The 22,568-nt window shown below is 43.5% G+C and overlaps 2 protein-coding genes and 1 long non-coding RNA gene across 4 annotated transcripts; 1 reads left to right on the top strand and 2 right to left on the bottom strand.

Annotated features, from left to right (window-relative positions):
- Positions 1–1,733: 1,733 nt before the first annotated feature.
- Positions 1,734–5,271, bottom strand: cebp1 (CCAAT/enhancer binding protein (C/EBP) 1). The gene is made up of 3 exons (XM_086191421.1): positions 5,179–5,271; positions 4,246–4,545; positions 1,734–4,176 (listed from the first exon to the last, which is right to left on the bottom strand). Exons 1-3 carry the CDS (start codon positions 5,179–5,181, stop codon positions 3,871–3,873), a joined length of 609 nt encoding a protein of 202 aa, XP_086047547.1. The 5' UTR covers positions 5,182–5,271; the 3' UTR covers positions 1,734–3,870.
- A 673-nt stretch (positions 5,272–5,944) lies between these two features.
- On the bottom strand, positions 5,945–20,832 carry LOC147241818 (uncharacterized). The gene is made up of 3 exons (XR_015110885.1): positions 20,453–20,832; positions 17,783–19,574; positions 5,945–6,080 (listed from the first exon to the last, which is right to left on the bottom strand). It is a non-coding gene; the product is annotated as an uncharacterized LOC147241818 (long non-coding RNA).
- On the top strand, positions 6,342–10,463 carry ngdn (neuroguidin, EIF4E binding protein). Of its 2 annotated transcripts, none has more exons than XR_015110843.1 (11): positions 6,342–6,437; positions 6,761–6,820; positions 7,033–7,104; positions 7,468–7,605; positions 7,694–7,778; positions 8,313–8,365; positions 8,480–8,597; positions 8,802–8,976; positions 9,171–9,856; positions 10,014–10,077; positions 10,183–10,463. XR_015110843.1 is itself a non-coding variant. In XM_086191060.1 (11 exons), the coding sequence occupies exons 1-11, from the start codon at positions 6,417–6,419 to the stop codon at positions 10,200–10,202; spliced, it is 960 nt and encodes a 319-aa protein (XP_086047186.1). In that variant the 5' UTR covers positions 6,342–6,416; the 3' UTR covers positions 10,203–10,463. The 2 variants fall into 2 exon arrangements, 1 of the variants encoding a protein (XP_086047186.1); XM_086191060.1 differs by having other exon boundaries at positions 9,171–9,324.
- Positions 20,833–22,568: the final 1,736 nt, after the last annotated feature.

The following is a 22,568-nucleotide window of genomic DNA, read 5'->3' as shown; positions in this document are numbered from 1 at the left end:
GTGTGTGTGTGTGTGTGTGTGTGTGTGTGTGTGTGTGTGTGTGTGTGTAGGGGGGTTCATATATGGTCTACTTGCTGTTGAGAAACTCAGTGGGGATTAAGTGAAATACAATCTTTCCTCACTCTGAGGAGATGTTGCAGTCCTGGGACCACAGATTGCCCCACACAACGCTGCGGGACATTTCAACAGACACGGTCGCACAAGAGGTCACTATGTGCTGCTCAATACATGACAGGGAGTAAGTATCACTCTTAGTTTCTCTTTTGTAAATGATGTGCCCACTACCACATGGACAACCAAGTGTATACATATTAATTGTGCATATATCATGTAATTAATATATGTACATATGAATTATGTATATATTATGTAATTATTTGCTGCTTTTCATAGTAAAACATACCTTCAGTCCCTATCACGGTTCATTGCTGCATGCATGATCTATATCACACTCCATCTCAGCAGTAGTGACGAGTTTGAGTTCCTGTTTGGTTATTTAAAATCTAAAATATTAGGAAACTATGCTCGGACTGAAGTCACAGTTGTATATTGGCAAATTACTGTCAACCTTTGGTGGTAATTTCGTTTATTATCAGATGGTAGGAACAGGAAGTGAGGAGACAAAGATGGGAAGGATGCAGCAAAAATAGTTCGGTTGGGTTTGAACTGGGGGCAGCGTCTCAGTCCACCGAGAGACCAAGAGCATGATTCTAGACAGCGACTGGCACCTCTTGAAATTATAATGCTTATGGTTATAGTGTAACTATCAGACATGAGGTTGTTTTTTTTAAATACATAGTTTTTCTTATTTGTTTGCTCTTTTAGACTTGTGAATGAGATGAAATGTGTATATTTTATTTTCAGTAAAATATTTGAGGCCCCTGTGATTTTTTTTTTTAAATAAAATTTGTGATTTTTGCCGTGCTAGAAATATAAATGAATCAACTCAAACCTATGGTGATGTTGTTTTTTTTTATAGAATAACAATCAAAGAGCAGATCTGATAAGGACTACCAAGTCTTACTGGTAAAAACAACAACAACAACAAAAAAACTATTGTTCCTATTTTTATACATTGTGGTCAATGTTTTATGATAAATAAAAATAACATCATGTAACAATTGTTTAGGGTATTTAAAAAAGTGCTGGATGTCTTCCCCCACCCCCTCCTCTGCGTCTCCTATCTCTGCGCCCCTTCGCTACCATCACAGCCACAGGAAGGCCCTGGCAGCCCCAAACACTGATGCTATCTCTGCGCTCCTCATCTCCATCCTCCCCTGTGTTGAAATCTCGCCTATCCCACAAAGGGAAACCGCTGGTGAACAACGGTCCACGGCATGACGTCCGTTTCTGTGGGCAGACTACTTATGGTAAATGAAGTGGCGGGTGCACATAGTGTTCCCTGATGAAGCGTGCTGTGCAGAATCGATGACAAAAATGATGGTTAAATATAGACTCTGAGGTTGTATCACACCATTATCTATGAGACAGGCGTGTTCTCTCAGGGAACAGTGGACCGTAATCAAAGTTGCATGTTACTGCATCTGCAAAAGCGACTTGAGGGAGGTGCTTTACAAGTGAACGACATTAAAAACATTTTCCTGTTCATATACTTTAATGATCAATTCATAATTTTTTTTAACATCGGGAGTAGTTCACTGTACAATAGAATGGAATCATAAAATCAGATTAAAAACAACAAACATCTGTACACATCTAAAACTGTGTAAAAGGTCTTTCAAGTAATCCCATAAAGATAAGAGTTTATGCAAAGAGAGAGAGAGACTTAGATTTCAGTGAATACCCTACAAACCACAGATTGTTGTGTAACTTTGTTGGGCAACAATAAAATTTGACAAGAAGAAGTGTAAGGCAGACGATTAAACAGAGTTTGTTTAATCGTTTTTTTTTTTTAATCTATTAAAGCCGTAGATTTTGCATCTATGTTGAGTTCCTGTAAGTGAAGGTGATGCCATTCTCATGATTATTTGGAAAACTGAAGTATGTTGAGCTTTACATATTTTTTTTTTAAAGACATATATATATATATATTTACACAATTGTTTCACACTTTTGATCTTTCCAGATTCCTATCACACTTGTCCTGGATTTGTATTCACATCCACCTCATTACTGCACAGTATAAAGCAAGTTCAAGAGCTCTGTGACAAACAAACGCAGGTGCTTGTGTCGTCTACGAAGCACTTCACTCTGCAAAGCCATATCCACAATATCAGACATACCACCGTAATGAATGAGTTGTTCTCACACAGAAAAATACCCCAAAAATAAAGTCTCACAATGTCACTTCTTTGCATCTTTTTCCTATATTTTTTTTATTTGTTACCTTTGCTGTTGAAGGTATACTTTTCCAACAACTGCTTAGATACTTGTTCTGTCAGCAGTTTTATTTTGAAAAAATAAAAAGAATACAAGCTAAAGGGCGGGGGGTGGGGGGTTTAAGGCTGAGCGTCCGTTTATAGCGGAAAGGATTTAAATTCTCTTGTTAAGTTTTATTCCATCAGCCAAGAATGCGATCGGAGCAATCTTAATCTCCCCCTTGTATAGCAATTATCTATTCATAATTTAGCAACGATAGCAAGCAGCCCAGTCACACTTTAGTATTCCCTTGTTGAACCTCTGCTATATTTTGTGTTAAAAGAGGTTCAACAGAACATCAACAGGGGGGAAAAAGCAAGAGTTACAAAGAAAAGATCCAAAAGCTTCTTCATTTATTGGCTAAACACCAGTAGAGCTAACAGAAAGCAAGGGGTTTTAGCATTAGCATCAGCATTAGCATTAGCATTACGACGGCTGGTAACGTCTGCTAACAAATGGTCCACCGAATACACAACCATTGGTCATAAATGAGAAGCATTTATTTTCCCTCTGTAAAATTATTGTTAAAAAAAAAATGCTAATTTCAAGTGTAAATTTCAGATGTTTTCAGACCAGAGGAACTGTTTCATTGTTCCAAGAACTTAATAAAGCATGTCCTTGTGGCATGTCCAGACTGCAGGAACTGGTAAAAAAACATAGTTCTAGCTAGCGCCTGACATAGGTGTTTCTCGATTGGTTGGAGATACTTCAACGCAGCACTTGTAACTCACTTGTAGAGAACTGATTTGAAAATATATATTTTTTTAAAAAAGGTCTCAAACAGAAATCAGTTCTTGTGGGAGCTCCCTGGCTGGATGGTGAAACAGTTCTTTAGAGCCTGGCGTTATCAACGTTAACCGTTCCGGATTCAAAAACGAGATGTCGAGAGGCAAAGTTGGGTGTCCACGAGCAGTCGAGTGCAGGATGAAACCTCCCCTGCTAGTACAAGAAATAAAAGTTGCATCCTCAGTGGTGGTTACAGCCGAGCCAGTGTGTGACACTTCCTTTATTCAAAATTTAATTCATGCTTATATTTGTAACACCAAATCTTAAAGGACGTTACCCACTTTACCAATGGAGGCTGAACTCTATACAAAGTTATTTACAGGCATCTAAAATTCCCCCATGAGGAAGCACTGGGTAAGGGTATAATGGCAGGGAAAACTCCTTTGTCACAGGAAGACACCTTACAGTTTGAAGTTACATTTAACCAGGACATCCCTGCTGTCAAATTCAGTTTCAAATCTGCATCCGGTCGAGGCACATCTGAAGATTTATGCACTTTAAAAAGGAGGGATTAAAGGATGGATGAATCTATCACACAGGGTTGCCTTTTTGATGACTATAAAGATCACCCAGGATACTTTAAGGTCCCACATCACGGAGGCTTGAGGATTGGCATTTGTAGGTCACGCAGGATAAAAGCCAAATGAATAAATGCACGTGTAATGTGACGAATCTGACGTCTGCGGTAGACGTACGAGGGTCCGTTCAGATACCAGGTCCCCCCGCTGGTCCCTCCTCAGCTCCCTGCAGGTGCCGCTGGGACAGGATTTGTTTGAGAGTGTCCAGCTCCTGTGTCAGCTGCCCTATCCGCATCTGAAGCTTCTGGTTCTCCTCCTGAAGCTGCAGGGCCCTCTGCTGGGTCATCAGGATCCTCCTGCGGGCCTTGTCCCGGCTCTTTCTCACCGCAATGTTGTTCCTCTCACGCCTCAGCCTGTACTCCGCACTGTCCTTGCTGATACTCCTCTTGGTCACCGGAGCTCGCAGAGTTGGAAGGAGGAAGGGATTAAAGTCCTGCGAATCAAAACATTGTAAAGTTTACGTGTGACTGTCCCAATCATGTTGCATCCAAACCTGTCTCACCTGCTGATTGTTGGCGTGGCTCTGGTGGTGGTGCGTGCTCCCCGGATTAGAGGTGTTACTGAGACACGATGAGGTGTACGGCAGGTACGACAGTCCCATCATCTGCTCGTCCACTCTGTCCTCGCTGCCCATCCTTACCAGTCCCTGAGACTGGCCATACGGGATCATGTCCATGGCACTCAGTTGACTGGTTGGCCCAGCAGAGGTGGAGGATGTGGGGTTCAGTGTCTGAGTGTGGGGCTGACCTGGGTAGGCGCTCACCCACTCCTGGATGACAGATGACACCCGCGAGTCGGACATCTGTTGGGGTTCAGAAGAGAAGGGAAAGCCGTTTTGGCCGACAAAAACCCAAACGTGATTAAATGTACCACACGCACAACGTAACCGAGGGATGCGTACTTCTGTTCACGCTCCTTTGCGCGACCACACTTCAGAGGTAAGCACATTTTTTTCAACACCTTTAACTGCAGCTTACATTTCCAAGGTACATTTCACGTCAGGGTCGCAGGCAAAATGTGATGAATTCAAAAGTAACGGCTTCAACACCCAAACGTATCTCAAATTGAACAACAGTAGATGTTGTTGCTGGTGTGGTTAAACGGTACAGATGGTTTTTACATTTCAGCCATATTTCTCCACAAGATGTAGTCATGAAGAAGTTATAGTCATAAAGAAGGTGTTAAATTAAACAGCTCCTTATTTCACATTCCTGATATGTTAAATGAAGGTAAATTGGACTTCTCTTTGTTTAATTTGATTAAAAAAAATATGTGTCGTTTCTTATGTAAATAATGTCATTTTATGTAACTGATGATAGTTTCCACATACTTTCGCACACACACACACACTCTCACACACACACACTCACACACACACACACACACACACACACACACACACACAAATTGAAATCAAAAATGGAATCTGACTTACCATGACTTATCTCTGCACAAATACTGTCTAGGTTCTCCTCTTTGACTCTCTGACAGCAAATGGTCTGAGAACGACCAGACAGGTACTCTGATTATCACACCATCACTTCCCCTCTCTCTCTCTCTCTCTCTCTCTCTCTCTCTCTCTCTCTCTCTCTCTCTCTCTCTCTCTTCGCTCTCATACTGAAATGGAAATTTAAATTGTTACAGGAAAAAAGAAAGGTGACACTGCTTTTCATGGGGATTTGAAATGCTCATTTGCAGCAGTATGTAACGAACTCAGAGAGGGATGACTTCAGTTCTTCCACACCACATCAGCATGAAAAAAAAGTTATCTTTTGAGTGGCTGCTAAAATTCTAACATTCGCTTACCATTTCTTCAGTGGCAAATAAAACAGATAAATGTTGCACCCTGACTGGTTGTGGAGGAAATGTTGGATAAGTTATGATAAGTTGTTGTGGTGGGATTTAGGTTAGTTATGGTAATGTTACATTATATAAATGACATCACATTAATTAAGTAAGGGGGAAAGAGCATTTGGAAGAAGGAAGAACATTATAGGCAGTAGACATTTATATCCATCCATCTATTTTCTACTGCTTATCCTGTTGAGGGTCATGGGGGTGGAGCCTATCCCAGCCAGCCTTGCAGGTGAGAGGCAGGGTTCACCCTGAACAGGTCACCAGTCCATCTCAGGACCAACACATAGAGACAGACAACCATTCACACTCACAGTCACACCTACGGTCAATTTAGAGTATCAATCAGCCTCGTCCCCTCTTGATGTCTTTGGACTGTGGGAGGAAGCTGGAGTACCAGAGAGAACCCACACAGGAACAGGGAGAACATGCAGACTCCACACAGAAAGATCCTGTGCTGGAGCTGAGACTTGAACCCAGAACCTTCTTGCTGTGAGGCCACAGTGCTGACCACTGCACCACCGTGCAGAATTATATTTAATTCAAAATAGAGTAGATGGCATAGTAGATGGGAACAGGAAAGAGGGGGGAAACTGCTATTATCAACTGGCAGGTAGGACGGCGGGAGAGTCGGAGTTGCAGGAAAAGAGTTGAAGGGCATGTTGGACAAAGCAAACGAAGATAAGAACGATGACAAATGTAGGCGCCGAGCGAGTCCAGAAGATGGCAGTAGTGAGATCTATACATTAATACTAGCCGCCGTAAATCCCAAAGAAGAAGACGAAGGAGAAGAAGGAGAACAAGAAGAAGAAAACCAAAATGGAGGCTTCGGTTGACAACGTGAGTAGAGTTAGCTTGCTGCTAATTTTAAAGGATATATAGGGATAGGATATAATTTTAAAGGATATAATCTTGCTCTAGTTCTTTGTCAACATTATGATAATTGTTATTAAAATTATTATACATGCAACTGCTAATGATGAGCGCTAGCTAATAATATACTTCCAACACTTAGCCCACCCAGCCAGCTCATCCCTCTGTAGTTGCCTCTTATATTAACGTTAGCTTTGAGTGCAGTTTTTTTTTTCTGTGTGTGTGTTGTCATCTTTCTCTCGTCCCATCTTTCCATTGATAACATTTCATGACATGTAAATGTTTTCCAGGATTTGATTGAAAGTGATTTGCCGAAGGCTGTTCAGCTGCTGAATACTCTGACCGAGCAGGTACAGTAGCAAGCTGGTGTCTCAGCTTTATTTCCTAACTTAACATTATCAGTTAATTAATAAAACAGTGATTTTAATTGAGTACTCTAGTGTCAAAAGTAAAAATATACAAACTCCATATTAACTTATGTTACTCGTTTCTGTCCTCTTTTATCTTGATTCAGTGTGATTCTTCTTCACAGCGGCTAAAAGTCCCCCTCTTTTCTCTCCAGGTGGCATCAGTCACAAGTCACATACAAGAGCTGCTCACCAAAGTCAAAGATGGGACATTTAAGACGGCAAAGGTGAGGAGCTGGGCTGTCTGGAGTTTCTCGTCATCTGTCTGAATGTAAAAGGATGGTTTGGACCCTCAAAGAAACAGTATTTTATAGCCATGAGAAGGCCTGTAACTTTCACTGGGACAGGAGGTGTAAGGCAGAAAACCGCAGGATGAGACCAGAAATTCTGATGGGCTCATATAAGGTCACTTACCTTTAAAAATATGCACATTATTTAGTAAACAAAACAAAACGAATAAAAGATCAAATATTAATCTAAATTTAGAGGGCAGAAGTCATTTAGCGTGTGGATTCAGCATTTTCATTAAAAAAGTACGCTTGCATACTTGTTGGAATACTAATGTCCCTGTCCACTACCTCTCCCTGCAGGGCCTGTCTTTTTTGGACCTTCGCTATCACCTGCTGCTCTTCTACCTTCAAGACCTCACTCACCTGATCAGCATCAAGACGGAAGGAGGCAAAATAAAAGACAGCGAGGCCTTGAAGCGGGTGGTGACAGTGAGGACGGTGAGACGCTCGTAGGGTGTAATAAAAGAGGTTATCCTCATTTGTCATACTGACACAGAATAGCTGTCTCTTTTCTTTTTCTTTAAAGGTTCTGGAGAAGATGCGCCCTCTTGACCACAAACTCAAGTACCAGATTGATAAACTGGTGCGCACCGCTGTCACTGGCAGTTTAGGTAAGACTGATGTAGTGAATGCATCCATCGATGATCCCGTAAAAGATGTTTTGAAAAAAGAAACCCCACAGCTGCGGCGTGTACGTTGACAGCAATATTATGATCTGGAGCCGATGCTCCACAGGGCCTAAAAGGTATGAATGAAAGTCAAATGTGTACGTAGGGCTCGATGTAGAAATATTATGGCGAGATCAAACGTGTCAACGCTGACATCATCAACTACGACTCACATGAGAGAAATATAGTGTAAGAAAAGCAGCCTAATATTTCCTCCTTTTATTCAGGAACTTTTTCATAAGAAACTTCTATTCCAAGTCGTATGCACTTCAACTGTTTGAAGTACTACTATATACTGTATTGTTACTAGTAACAAATGCATACCATCATATCATCAGTATTATTATTATCAGTATCATCATTATTTTGCCACTGCGCCTTATCTACTTATTTATCTTGTGTTTTTGAAGCGTTTTTGTCCTGTTCTTCTTCTTTTTTCTTTTTTTTTTAATTGTGTTGTGCCTCTGTTGGCTTTAGCTGAAAATGACCCTCTGCAGCTGCGTCCGAAACCTGAGAATCTCATCAGCAAAGTAAGACCCTTCAATCTGAACTGGCATCTAACAAATGACAGGTTTTGTGAAGATTTAGTCAAACAAACAGGGCTTTGTGGAGACTCTCGATGTTATACTTCTGTCTTGAAACAGCTGAGTGAGTCTGAAGAGTCTGAGGACGAAGCTGAGCCAAAAATGGCCTCAGACAAGAAGACAGCCCACTCTACTGGCAGGAAATATGTACCTCCCAAGATCGCTGCAGTACATTACGGTAATATCGTTTGTAGTTTTAGTGTAGTGTATTTGACTTTTCATAGAAATCAAATGCTTGAAGATAATGAAAGCTAAATTATGTGGGAGTTAATCACATTGAAACTCAGCTGTGATGCTCAGTGTTCAAAAGTAAAGACGTTTTTTTTTCCTTAAGTGAAGCGCAATCGATAAAAGAAATCATCGTCTTATCCTTTGCCTCTAGATGGCGACATGACAGAAGCAGACAGGAAGAAAGCTCAAGTGGAGCGGCAGCGGCGCGCAGCCCTGAGAAGCTCTGTGATCCAGGAGCTCCGACAGCAGTACAGTGACGCTCCGGAGGAGATCAGGGAGAGGCGGGACTTCCAGAGTGAGCGGGAAAGCCGCGAGGAGTTACACAGGTTTTTTTACTTCCCTTCATCTGGAGTATTTGTTACACAAAAGCGGACGCATGTTGCGATTTATAATGTGCTGGACTCCCAATTCCTGTCTGTTCTGAACATCTGTCGTTTAAAGACATCAGCCACACCCAAATGGCGATCATTCTCCGCTTTGCCGCTCCGTTAAAAAAAACCAAAACGTTTCCTCCTCACAGGAAAAAGTACGAGGAATCAATGATGGTGCGTCTCAACATGCCAAAGCGGGAGAAGAACTCCAGAAAGAGAGGCGTGATGTCCATGTCGAGCCAGCTGAGCGGTATCACACACTTCAGTGACATCACGGCGCTCACGGGCGGCGAGGGCGGCCAGGTGAGCTCTTGCGGCAGCGTGTGCATTCCGTCTCTCACTGGTTGAGAAAAACCGGAAACACAGCTGTTGATGAAAACTCCAACATTGGTTCCATGATGTCCAGAATTCCTCTGCTTCAGTCAGTGGGCTTCATTCGTGGAACGCTTCGATGCACAAATAATCACAAGCCCTTCGACCCCATTGGTGAGGAGTTGCCTTTGATGTAGTTCTTGTTTTTCCTGGTGTGTCATCGTTGACATCATTAAGACTCTCCTCACACTGAAGAGCAGTGAAAGGAAAAGTAATTTTTGTGACTAGCTTGGCTAATTAGTTGCCGGTCTATGGGAATCAAACGATATCCTAAAAAGGCGTCCAGGCGTCATGACCAGGCCTGTGTGTCTTTGTGCTCCACTATTTATCCTCTGTCACTGTCTTCTGGCTCGAGTGTGGGTGCAGGAGAAAAAAAAAACTGACCCACCGGGTTTAAAACGATCAGTGTCATCGTCCTCGGTGAACACCTGACCTGCTGCACGCACTTGTGGAACTTAAGAACGTAAGTGTTGATACTGGGTGCCTCTGCGGGGTCTGCGGCTGTCCGTTTTGAAGAATAATTGAGGCCTAACTGCTTGTGGCTCCTTTTTATTTACATAAAATCCCTAAGTTTCTGTAGTTTGTCTCTTCCTCTGTAATTATTTATCTTTTTTGCGCAGGATGGGGATAGCTTTCGTTCCAAGAAAAAGAAGAAACCCATGAAGAAGGCAACTAGGAGAAAGGGTAAGGACCTTGATGTACAAATTCATTGAAATACATGTTTTGATGTGATTCACATTCAGAAAACTTGATTCTCTCTCTCTCTCTTTTTTTTTTTTTTCTCTGCAGCTTTTAAGAAGCACCGATAGACCCGAGACGTCGGTGTCCAAGCGCTGACGGGAGCATTTCTCTGGATATTTCATCGCTCCATCTAATAGAAATTTGACATGAAGTCAACTGTACATCAGAAACAGATTCTTCAGTATTTCAGTACAGAATACAAATTCTGCGTTTATTTTTTTTTTTTTTTAGAAAATGTTTTCTCTCATCTCTTGTAAGAGGCATGTTGTAATAATGTCTGCCTGCCGTCCTCCTTGGAGGCAACTTTGATAAAATCACTGAAATTTGAAGTTCGTTTCCTCCTGGAGTCTTTATCTCCTCTCCTGCACGTTAAAACGCATTTAATTGAAGTCGTGTTTTAAAAGGTTTAACATTATAAATTCATGGAAATGCATTGACTGTCAACTCACCTTAACGTAATGTGTTTATGGATCCAGGAGGCGTGAGCTCCGAAACCTTAAAAGTGGGAACAAGCGCAGGTTGAGGTGAACAAATGAGATTTGACTTTTGATCAAAGGCCTCAGCAGAGTCAGCCTGTCTGGTATGTGGATGGAGGTCATTCCACCGGCGCTAGAGGAAGAGAATCTACTGCCAGTTTTACGGTTCGGTATTTAAATTTAATTTTTTTAAATTTTATTTAACACAACTAGAAAGTTTGACGAGCAGGCTGTCTCATTGGTGCCCAGGGATTGTACTTGTGAGAACTTAATCGCCTTGTGGAGGGTTTTAACGTGCTCCAAAACTCACGAAACACTGCATGTGCATCGGGCCTGTGAACATTTATGTAAGTTATGGCTTTTGTTTCTAGTGTTGTAAAAATGTACCTCAACTGCGCCCCTTAAAAACTTCTCAAATATTAAGCCCCAGTCATGTGTTTGACCTACATACTCCAAAATAGGTACACACGTAACATGAGAAGACCTACAAAAGCACACTGGGACTGGGACATAAACCTCACAGGAAGTTCGCCTTTGTGGTGTGTTTTTTTGTGTGTGTGTGTCTGTAATTCTTCTGCTATTTGCTATTTCCAGAGGTCGTACTTTTAAGGAACTGCACCAGGGGGTTTTATCCGTTCGTCTTCAAATTTAAGACATGTATACGAGACGCCTTGGCGAATTACATCAATTTTGCAAACACCAACCCTTCTGTCCTTTCACTCGACGTGGTCGTGTCTGATTGGAGTTTGATTAAGGTCAGTGTTGACCCTTCATCATAGCGCTACCCAGTGGTTACAGGAAGTGAATGGATGTAGTTGCACCGGGCACACTGACGCAGTTCAGGACGACAACTCAAACATACGCCATGCCGGTTGTGGCAGGTAATCTTCCAGGACAGAAACGTAGATCACAAAAAATGGGGATGAAGGTTAAGATGATCCTGGGGGCGTTCAGCCTGAAATGACCCCCGAGGTGATGGTCGTGGAGCCGAAGCTCCCGAACGAGCGGAAACTCTCCAACACCTGTTGTCCTGAGAATGAACACATGCCTCTTCGCGCTCAACCCAAAAATACAACACTGAAAAGGACAACATGGCAACAAATACTTCCAACAGCAGCAAAGAGGAACAACAGGTAACAAACACAACCCCAGATGCATGACATCTCCCAGGCCACCCTCTTGACTAGGACTTCCTCCTCTGGAAGGGGGAAGATAGTCTGTAGGGATGCTGGGGACCTCGCTGCCCTTGGAATATTTCCCTCTGTAAAGGGCAAGTCTGTCTCTACACTGTCTTCCTTGCGTTTTGATGCAGCTGCACTTGGTAGATGACCTCACCCACCATTTCCAGCACCTGAAGGGGCCCGCCCATGGGCTGGCCATGACACGTGACAACTTTTATACATCGTATGACCTTTCGGAGGACCTGCAAAGGAAGATGATTACACTTGTTGGGAGCATCTGGAGAATCAAGCTTGAGCTGCCCCCCATCTTGCTGTTGGCAAGGTCTGTGTCCTCTTTCTCTGTCTACCAGCAGACAGAAAATGCTGTATCCTACATTTTGTGGGCTAGAAAAAAATGCCATCCTTCTCACCAAGCACTGGGAGCCAGAACTGGTAGACAACCAGCACTGCAAACCCAAGATGATCCCTGATTAAAGGTGCTGGAAGAGTTGACACCATGGATCAGATATTGATTGTAATTTCTGAATCTATTTACATGTAAGATAGATATATTTGGTGTTTTTATATCCAGTCGTCAATTTCCTGCATATACTGTACTTGTGGATTGAACGGTGTACTTGTAAATGTTGGGTAGTACATACCTTCATTCTTTTTCTTTTTCTTCATTTTTGTGTGTCTTTTGAAGCTGGTGGCCACTTAGTCATGCAGGAGGGAGTCATTCTGATGGTCTTATTCTACAACATCATTGACAGCGGTGGAGCCCTCCTCAGACCTGCAAAAGAGCTTCTGTTGCCACCAGCTTTTGAGGAGCTGGGAATGGCATTAATCCACCTCCTGATGGATTCAAGACAGCATCTTCTTCAGCGGCCAAGTGCTGCTGCCATGGCGGCTGAAGTGGGAGGCGGTAGTCCTGACCCTGACTCACACACCGCTGCCAGGGACAGCAGAAAGCATTGCCTCTACTGGGCAGCCAAAAAAAAAGAAAAAGAAAAAAGAGGATGATCAAAACCTGCTGCTGAAATGTGGAAAGCCAGCTTACAAAGACCTCACCACAATCATCTGTTGTGCTTGCACTCTCTCTCTCTGTCTCTCTCTCTCTCTCTCTCTCTCTCTCTCTGTCTCTCTCTCTCTGACTGGCACACACAGAAACAATATTTCTGCTTAGAAGAAATGTCCTTTTTGTTGTTGTTGTTGTAAATACTGTTGCTCAAAGTCAACTTGTGCATTTCCTGTATTTTCTAGAGCCAAATAAGGTAATAAACCTGCAAAACACTCCGGATAACGGTTTGATCTCTCAACGCTTAGTAGTCTTCTCCTCTGGAATAACCTCCCTGCATGGATCAGCCAGTTAAGACCTTTAAAGGCACAAAGATTAGCATTTTTCCACTGTTGTTTATAAATACATAATAAATACATAAACAGGTCCAACCCTTCCCAGTTTACTCCCTGTAGTATCGTCACACACAGGAATGAGTGAAGGGTTACGGGCCTGTATTTTAGCAAATATTGTGTTTATCTTATTTCAACATTTCAACATAACATTATCGAGTTGACGGAGAGCACTGCACACGTAGAGCCGATAGGACCAAGAGAGATGCTACTGCAGCAGGAAAACGACCACACTAATGTACTGCTTCGACTAGCTGGTAATAGAAACCCTCCACAAGTAGTACATGTGATTATTACCAACATCATTATGGTACATCTGTTGTGTTGACAAAAGCAATTAATCCAACAGAAAACACAAGATTTTCCATCCATCCATCCATTTTCTAACACTTATCCTGTTGGGGGGTGGGGGGTGGAGCCTATCCCAGCAGCTTTCAGGCAAGAGGCGGGGTTCACCTGGATGGGTCACCAGTCCATCACAGGGCCAACACATAGAGACAGACAACCATTCACACTCACAGTCACACCTACAGTCAATTTAGAGTATCAATCAGCCTCGTCCCCTCTTGATGTCTTTGGACTGTGGGAGGAAGCTGGAGTACCAGAGAGAACCCACACAGGAACAGGGAGAACATGGAGACTCACACAGAAAGATCCTGTGCTGGAGCCGGGGCTCGAACCTGCAACCTTCTTGCTGTGAGGCCACAGTGCTGACCACTGCACCACCGTGCTGCCCATGTGAGATATTATTACAATTTTTACGATATAACATTTTGAGTTAATAACAAACTGGCTTACAGCAAAAAAAACAAAACAAACTCCAACAGCCATGGGAAGTGCCCCCCTCACCCCATGCTCCCAGGGCACCTCTCACAATATCTGTAGGGGAACCTGGTCATAAGCTCTCTCGACCAGATAGGCATACTCCAAGGCCCCCTCTAGGATCCTTGCAAGAGTGAAAAGCTGGTCTGTCAGCTTCTTCAATTGCCCAAACATTCATTTCGAGCAGTTTTCAGAAGACTTTTCCAGGGCGCTGAGCAATGTGATGCCTCTTTAACAGGCACCCACTCCCTGGTCCCCATTTTTAGAGAAGGGAACCATCACCCCAGTCTGCCACTCATTTGGTTTTTCACCAGACTTCCTCACAGTGATAAAGACATGTATCATCCATTCCAGCCCCTCAATCCCAAGACCCTTCAGTGTTTCTTGAAGGAGCTCATCAGTCCCTGGGATGCTGTTTGACTACCTGAGTTTCTTCCTCCAAGGAGACTGTTAGCGATCCACTATCATGCAGCTTCTCCTCAGCTGCTATAGAGGGGGATTAAATTGGGTTCAGATGTTTCTCAAAGTGATTCGTTCACTACCTGAATATTTCCTAATGAAGTTGAGTGTGTCGCGTCCTTGCTATACACAGTTACCAACCCCCTCAGGTTGAGGAGTGTGTTATAATATGGATGCACTGCCTCTAAAGGGAGATGTTTCGAGAACAACAACAACAACAACAACAAATATTATGATGAATAAGCAGTGACTGAAGTAGAAAACATTCAAAAAGAGAATAACTCAAGCAAGGCATAAATTTGGCAACCCAAACTTTTGTGCTTGGGCCCCAATTAAAACTATACGTACCATATTGGTATAATATGGTGCTACATGGAGACGTCACTGAAGATTTTGATGTAGATCCAATGTTTGTTACATCAGGCTTACTTCCTGTAACCACTCGGAGGAGCTATGACTTCAGTTCATAGAGGGTCTTCTCTATTGCTTCTCCACCCTCATGAACTCCTGACTCACCACATTTAAGAAATCCCTCAAAACACACATTTTCAAACTGCCTACAACTTTCAACCCCTTTTTCACGATATCCCCTTAATTCCTTTCTGGTACACTGTCATTCGGCTCCAGCAAAAAGAAGCGAAAACACCAGTGCGCCGTGAACAAGAACAGTGTTTATTCAAAAACAAAAGAACGTTCATTCAGAAGGACTTGAAATCCTGTGCGTGCGTGTGTATGTGTCACACATCACAGCTGCAACTGCATCAAATAATAAGGGAGTGGTCCTTGCACATACTTAAAGCAGGAATTTGATCCTCCCCTTTTATCTGGCTTGGCAGTAGCCGCAACTCCTCGTGTTCCTCCCAGTAGTGATGTATGAGACAGTGCTATCTCTTCAGCCTTGTGCCACCATGGGGAGATGCTGTCTTGAATCCATCAGGAGACGGAACAATGCCATCTCCTGAATAGCAACTGATGTTTGATCAGCACTGAGTGGATGGAGGTGCCCAGATCATTGCGGCCCCGAGCGCATGCTGATGTTGGATCATTGTAGTGTGGTAGTTATAGTTGGCACTCAACTTTCCAAAGTCCACCGATGTTTCACCGGGGGTAAGCATCCCCGGGAGTGTATCCCTTTGAACACCTACTTCATGGATCATCTCTGGGCAGGCATGGGTGCCAATATCAGAAGACATCACGGAGAAAATTTGGGTGCTTTGATTTTGTCTCTTTCGTCTTTTGCCAAACCCTGCAGGATCAAGAGGTACCACAGCTGTGAATGGTCTATCTTCTTCCAGCTGGGTGGACACCACTTCCTGGCCCTGTGCATTTTTCTAATGCTTCACACCGATCTTAAAATAACATTCTTCACTACAGGTAAATGGTGACTGGGGGTTGGTTTTCCTTCCCACATGAATTCATGACCACTTTGAAATCAAATTCTAGTTTTTCTAGTCAAGAGGTGGTTCTGTGGCCAAGGTCATCTTCCCTGGTACCTCTCTTTTTGGGAAGCATGCAGCATGAGTCAATCACCATAGTAGCACACTTATGTGGTTTATTTCACCCAGCCAATAAAGTAGTGACACTATCCCCACGCCTCTTACCCAGAGCGCAATTGCTCCTAAGGTTATTGGCCAAGGTTTTCTTCCTTCTTCATGCAGAGCCACAGTCAGTTTTAAGACACATTTGAGCATTCCCACAGCCAACAGACCCATGTAGATGGTGTTGAGCAGTCTCAGGGACTTAAAAAGACACTGCCAGGATGTCCAACATCAACCAGATATTGGGTTATAGCGACCGTCTGAATTAGTTCTGGGCAGTTAGTGTGCAGCTTGCTTTGGCCCAACAAAGACAGCAAAAGGAGGGACATGACCAGGTCTTGTATTTGTTTTCTATCAGGCTGATGTAGAACTACTTCATTATGCCTTGGAGCAGAACCCAGATTCTCAGGGGTTGTCTTTCCACGCCAGTGCCTCATGCAGCAATGCAGGAGCTCCTGTACCAAATGTTTGGTCCTGATCTTACCCCCCAGCTCTGTCCACTCAAAGGGTCAGAGGTTTCCTGTGAGGCCTTGTTTGGGCGGGTAGGAGGGAGACCCACTTAGCCTCTCACTTCCTTCAGTCAGCTACCTTGCTTACTCTGCCCATGGATTCCAGCAGAACAGCCCCAGTGCCGCCACGCCACAGCAGCCCCGCCCGACGAGGAAGCTCTCCTCTTTGAACAAGTGCACTTGTTGAATTGCTATGTTGAACTTTAGTAATTCGGATCATCCAAGTCCCAGGGGCAGCTTTGTTTCAGCTGTTAATAGGCTAGAGAAACTAATAAGAACCTTGCAGATGTTATTGCATTGACACACACCATGGACCTTTCTTGGGAAAATGAAAGAGAGATCATTTGATGTCCACAATTCAGACTTTAAATGCAGATTTTTCTTCTTTATTGAAGTTGCAGCAAAGGCAATGGCATTTGCATTTAATGATCAAAAAAATGAATCAATTGTTGATTCAAAAACTTAGTGAAAAAGGAAAATAGAGAATCAATAATAACAGTCATAAAAGTAATTGTAAGAACCACTACTACTACTACTACAACTACTACTACAACTACTACTACTAATCATAATAGTAATAAAACTATATCATGACCTGTTTCTTTTGGATGAGAATGGGAGAAGACATGCAGGCATCTCGACTATCTTCTTTTTGAATGAGTCTCTTGTCCAAATGTCCAAATCTTGTTCCAAATTCATGCGGTGATCTTGCATTGGCCAATAAATGTGGTGCTTTTTCTTCAGTTGCTCGCTCTTCTGCTACGATAGCATTTCACTACAGTCCATTCAAAAGTCTCTCTCTTTCACTCTAGTGAGCGTCCATCACCCAAGACCAGTCCATGTGCTCAGATGAAGACACCTCACTGAAAGAGACAACTAGAATGCTGCCTTCTTCCTCATTTCTTACTCAGTTATAGCGGTACGTAAATTTCCTCTTTGTACTGGATCCATCCATTGTCATCTTCTGCTTATTCCTACACATTAAGGGTCGCGGGGGGGTGGAGCCTATCCCTGCGTCAACGGGCGAGAGGCGGGGTTCACCCTGGACAGGTCGCCAGTCCATCACAGGACCAACACATAGAGACAGACAACCATTCACACTCACAGTCACACCTACAGTCAATTTAGAGTATCAATCAGCCTCGTCCCCTCTTGATGTCTTTGGACTGTGGGAGGAAGCTGGAGTACCAGAGAGAACCCACACAGGAACAGGGAGAACATGGAGACTCCACACAGAAAGATCCTGTGATGGAGCCGGGACTGGAACCTGGAACCTTCTTGCTGTGAGGCCACAGTGCTGACCACTGCACCACCGTGCAGCCCTGTACTGGATCGTCTCTATAATTATTTTTCATTCGTTACCTTTTAAGGATGGGTCATGAAGCTTCTTGTTCTGTTCTTATTCATTCATGGTTGAATTTTATTAGTGCCTCGACTTGACCCTCCTAGTTCCTCTTTCAGGGTGACACAGTCCTTTAAAATTCTGTTCTCTGAGAGACAGTTAGTATCTTGCTTACTTCTGTTTTCAGGATAACAGTTTGATCACCTCACATCCTATTTTTCTCCCGCTGCTGCATTCAGATTACACTTTGGGTCAAAAGGTCGTGAACAAATAATCCTTTTTAAAAATCATACATTTAAAGACCAAGGCGGCATGGCTCGGGAATAGAGTGGCCATCTAGCAACCGAAGGGTCACTCGTTCGATCCTCACTTCCCCTGGTGACCGTGTCAAAGTGTCCTTGAGCAAGATACTGAACCCCTAAGTGCTCCTGATGGCCCTGTGACGGACAGGTGACCTGTCCAGGGTGAACCCCGCCTCTCGCCCAATGTCAGCTGGGATAGGCTACGGCAAGCGGTACAGAAAATGGATGGATGGATGGATTGCTATATTTATAGAATCATCCATGAACCCCACACACTTCAAACACAATCATAGAATGGCTTATTAATTACACACTCCATGATTAGCCATTATAAAAGTATTCATTAATCACACACTTTGCTGGCATTAGCTTTTGAAGGAAACCATTCAATTGAATTCCACCTTGTATAATGCACCTATGGCCTGACTCTGAATTGATCTTCACCTGCCTCAGGCCATATTCCTGGCACTGAAATCCTTGGTTCTCGAGGTTTTTCCTGCTCCCATCCTGGTCCCGCTGGGTCTGATGATACCGGTGCTGCTTTTAGGTCTTGCTCTGATCCTGTTTCTTGTGAGGTTCATGTGCTGAGGAGCAAGAGCTCAGTTTTCTTGACACATTGCCAGCTCCTCCAAGAAGAACTGGTGATGAACTGGATCTTCTGCTGGTTCCGAGAGGGTTCCACGGCAGAACCCTGGCGTTACAGAATGACGTTATAGAACAGGGCCGTTGGTTATGGGCATGTCTTTCTCCTACTGCAGAAGATATTTAAAGAAAGAACCAAAGGAAAAATATGTATAATGTACGACCTGACCATACAATGGCGTATCATTCAATCTGCATATGAATATAAGAGGTCAGCTACTGAATATGACATCAAAAAGTGAACACATAAACTCAGTCATGACCACCGATACTTGATCCAGGGTGTCGACCCCTCCCTTACAGCAGCTGTAATCCAGCATGAACCTGGCTTGCGCTTGTAGACGCCTGCCACTTCAGGTTCCCAGTGCTCGGTGCTGAGCAGGATGACATCATTCCTAACCCTCAGAGGATAGGACTCGCTTTAAAGGTACATTTTCTGTTGAACTCCATCTCGTATAAGGCGCCAGACTGCCAGGTTGCAGTCTGGCTGTAGACGAGGACCCCTTGAGAAGTTCCTCCGCCAGGTCATACGATGTAAAAAGAGCCGTCACATGTCACCGTTCTGCTTCGCAGTCCCTCTTTTCCAGGACAACCCGTTTCCTCTGGTTGGTGTCAACGATGTGCCTGGTGCCTTCCCAATATATACATTTGCATGCGGCAGACAAGAGGCTTCTACATCACACGGTGCCAAAATCTTGATGCCGGATCTGCATGGCTTCTTCGGAATGAACTGCAATGAAGAAGACCAGCCTTTGAATGGGACCGTCTGTTCGTCCTTGCCTGGGAAAACAAACAAACAAACAAACAACAGCATTTCCCAAGACGATTTGCCCACATTTCCCAAATTGTCTGCCTCTCTGCCGGCTTGTCTTGCTTGTGGTGCAGTACTAATAGATTTTATCAGCACTTCGCAGTCACTGCATTTACACGATGTCAGAAAAAGTCATGACATGGTTTTAGAGTAACAGAAGTTGAACCTTTCAAATGCATGATGACATTTTACTTAAATAGTCTCTAAATCTAATATCTTTGATATTTCTAGCAGGACAGACACTCATCAACTGGGTTTTATAATGCCGGTTAACCACTTTATTATGAATTAGTAATGTATAAAATGGCCGTCCCCCTTTCTAACTTCGATTTTGGGGGTTCTTGCTTTGATTTCTGAGATTCCTCTCAAAATGTTAGACTTTGATTTTGGGTGATTGCTCTGATGTTTCAGCTCACGTCAGCGGAGGTGTGACGATGGGCTCTTTTACTGTCCAGTATTCTATGTGGGAGTTACAGGCTGGGATGTGCCAACCATTCCTCACTTTGCTCCTTTGATCACCGGAGGGATCAACAACACATCTCCAGTCCAGGGCGTAAATACAGGACCCTTCACACACACTCGTTCACCCTGTGTATACCGCGCAGTGCTGATCTTTTAACTTAGTGAAGATACTCGATTGTCTCTGTAACATAAATATTAAATATTTACATACTCAGTGTCAGCACATCTTCATGTCTTCCTTTATTATTATAGGTTTATGAGCCTGCTGCAAAGTAATTTCACTACCTGGGTGTGAGAATATGAATTCACTGTGATCAGGTGCCAGGTCCTCAAAGACATGACGACACAATTACACACAATTTGTACAAATAATAAACGACATCACCTGTAAAAACCCGGAGCTTCCATCTTAGTCTTCTCCTCCGCCGTGGAGATTTGTCATTTCCACAATGCGGTCGATGATTTCAAGAGGTGTCAGAAGTTTGAGACTTTCTTCCTGAGGTCCTGTCCTGGCCGCTGTGTGTGGAGTGGATCCCATGACTGGAGATACGTACCGCTGGGTACCGCGGACCACTGCTGGACGGCCACCCATCAGCCGGGTTATTGGTGTTGTTAACATTACTGGGAGTGCTGGAATGTGCAGCTCCGCCCGTCTCAGTTGTGTTCACCGCATCAGTGCTGGAATCCCTCCTGAGTCCCCGGGGAGCATCGTCATCGGTTCTCCTTTGTGTTCCTGTTGCGTTTCATCTTGCAACAAATCAGGAACATCCCGCGCTGCTTCCAGCATTTCTTTTTGCAAGGCACCCCCCCCCCACACACACACACACACACACTTGTTTTTTATGTTTATTCAGGTTGGCGCTATTCTCAGAGGTTTAGTTGGCACAAAGTAGATGAAAACAACGAGGGTTTGAATGTGTAATGGATATAATAGCTTCCAAGTGATTTAAAAATGTAATACAATTAATTGTTTTGAGATGAATCTCCTTTTTTTTCATGTATTCACGGCACTTTTCATCTGTTTTCAGTAATGACGGCCATAATTATCAGACAAATTCACCACATATTTCTGCTTTCCATTTTACCTATGCATAGAGTCAGTGGCCAAAGGCAGGATTAACCTTCGACTTTCTGTTGCTCCCCTTTAGTTGTCATGTTCTAATTTTAATGAGTAGTTCGACTGCTCTCATATTAACACGATTTTAACCACCTTTATAGATTTGAAACCTCCTACCTACAACCCTGGTTGACAAGCACTTTGAACACTGCCCTGAAAGGTCAACCAATGACGCCGTGTCCTACCACCTGCCCACTTGGACAGGAGGGATCTTCAGTCGCTTCTACGTACGCACAACTTTGTCACGGTCCTACCACATTCAAACCCCGGTGAAGAAAAGCCCATCAGCACCTCCAACATCTCAGGTTGACAGAAGGATCTGAAGCTCCCACACCCATCAGGTCCTTCAGATTTTAAACCTGCAGCTACCCCATTACTCACACCCGCAACAATTACGCATTTGTCACGTTTCATTAAACTGTGCAAAGTTGGACCTTGTGTTCAGACTGAAACAGATCAGTAACACTGCCCACAGTAGTTTGTGTGATTGTGTGCGTCTGATTCATTATCCAGTCCAGTCAGATTTGGCACAAGTACTGCTAGTACCACCAGGAAGTGCCAAGTTTGAACGAGGAGGGGAATTAATTTCCTTTGATGGACAGTGTTGATGGGGTAACACTGATCTCAGATCCAACAGTTGCCCTGACATCTCTTACGTGACAGTGAGAGTGGTGCAGTGTGGAGGGAAACCACAAGGTCCTAGCACAACTGAAAAAATGTTGATTTATCTAAGTTTTTTGGCTCAAACAGTTGAGTTCTATTCATTTATTTCTTTTTTTTTCCTGTAAGCTGACATGGAGACACCATGTCAACCCTGAGTGCACTCAACACTACAGGTTTGCATTACAGTAGTTTTTCTGCTGTGATAATAGTTCAACTGTTAAAATAGGGGGCAGCACGGTGGTGCAGTGGTCAGCACCGTCCCCTCACAACAAGAAGGTTCCAGGTTCGAGTCCCGGCTCCAGCACAGGATCTTTCTGTGTGGAGTCTCCATGTTCTCCCTGTTCCTGTGTGGGTTCTCTCTGGTACTCCAGCTTCCTCCCACAGTCCAAAGACATCAAGAGGGGATGAGGCTGATTGATGGACTGGTGACCCGTTCAGGGTGAACAAAATATAAACATGAGGATACAAATGGGGTTAATATTCATGTCCAGCATCAAATGTCAGTCCAACACGATTTAGCCTTGTCTGAAAGTATAATTATATTCAACGTGTGAACATTGGAGTCCAAAATCAAACTATTCACTTCCATTCGAAATTGAGAAACCTAAAATAAAGGCTTATTTTATTCTTCCAGAACCAGTGTAATAAAATGTAGCCTCCTGAACTCAATTAAATCAGACATGAGCAGATTCAAAACAAACTCAGTCTCATTTTTACACAA

This window comes from Aulostomus chinensis, chromosome 21 (genome assembly GCF_037954235.1).
Source record: "Aulostomus chinensis isolate RoL2024-O1b breed Wild chromosome 21, RoL_Achi_v1.0, whole genome shotgun sequence".
Taxonomy (NCBI): domain Eukaryota; kingdom Metazoa; phylum Chordata; class Actinopteri; order Syngnathiformes; family Aulostomidae; genus Aulostomus; species Aulostomus chinensis.
This window is presented reverse-complemented; position numbering and strand designations above follow the sequence as displayed.

Coding starts and splice junctions, on each gene's coding strand:
- cebp1 (XM_086191421.1), bottom strand. Junction 4,177..4,245: donor GCCACGCCAACAATCAGCAG/GTGAGACAGGTT, acceptor TTTGATTCGCAG/GACTTTAATCCCTTCCTCCT.
- ngdn (XM_086191060.1), top strand. CDS start 6,417: ATGGAGGCTTCGGTTGACAAC. Junction 6,438..6,760: donor TGGAGGCTTCGGTTGACAAC/GTGAGTAGAGTT, acceptor AATGTTTTCCAG/GATTTGATTGAAAGTGATTT. Junction 7,779..8,312: donor CGCTGTCACTGGCAGTTTAG/GTAAGACTGATG, acceptor TGTTGGCTTTAG/CTGAAAATGACCCTCTGCAG.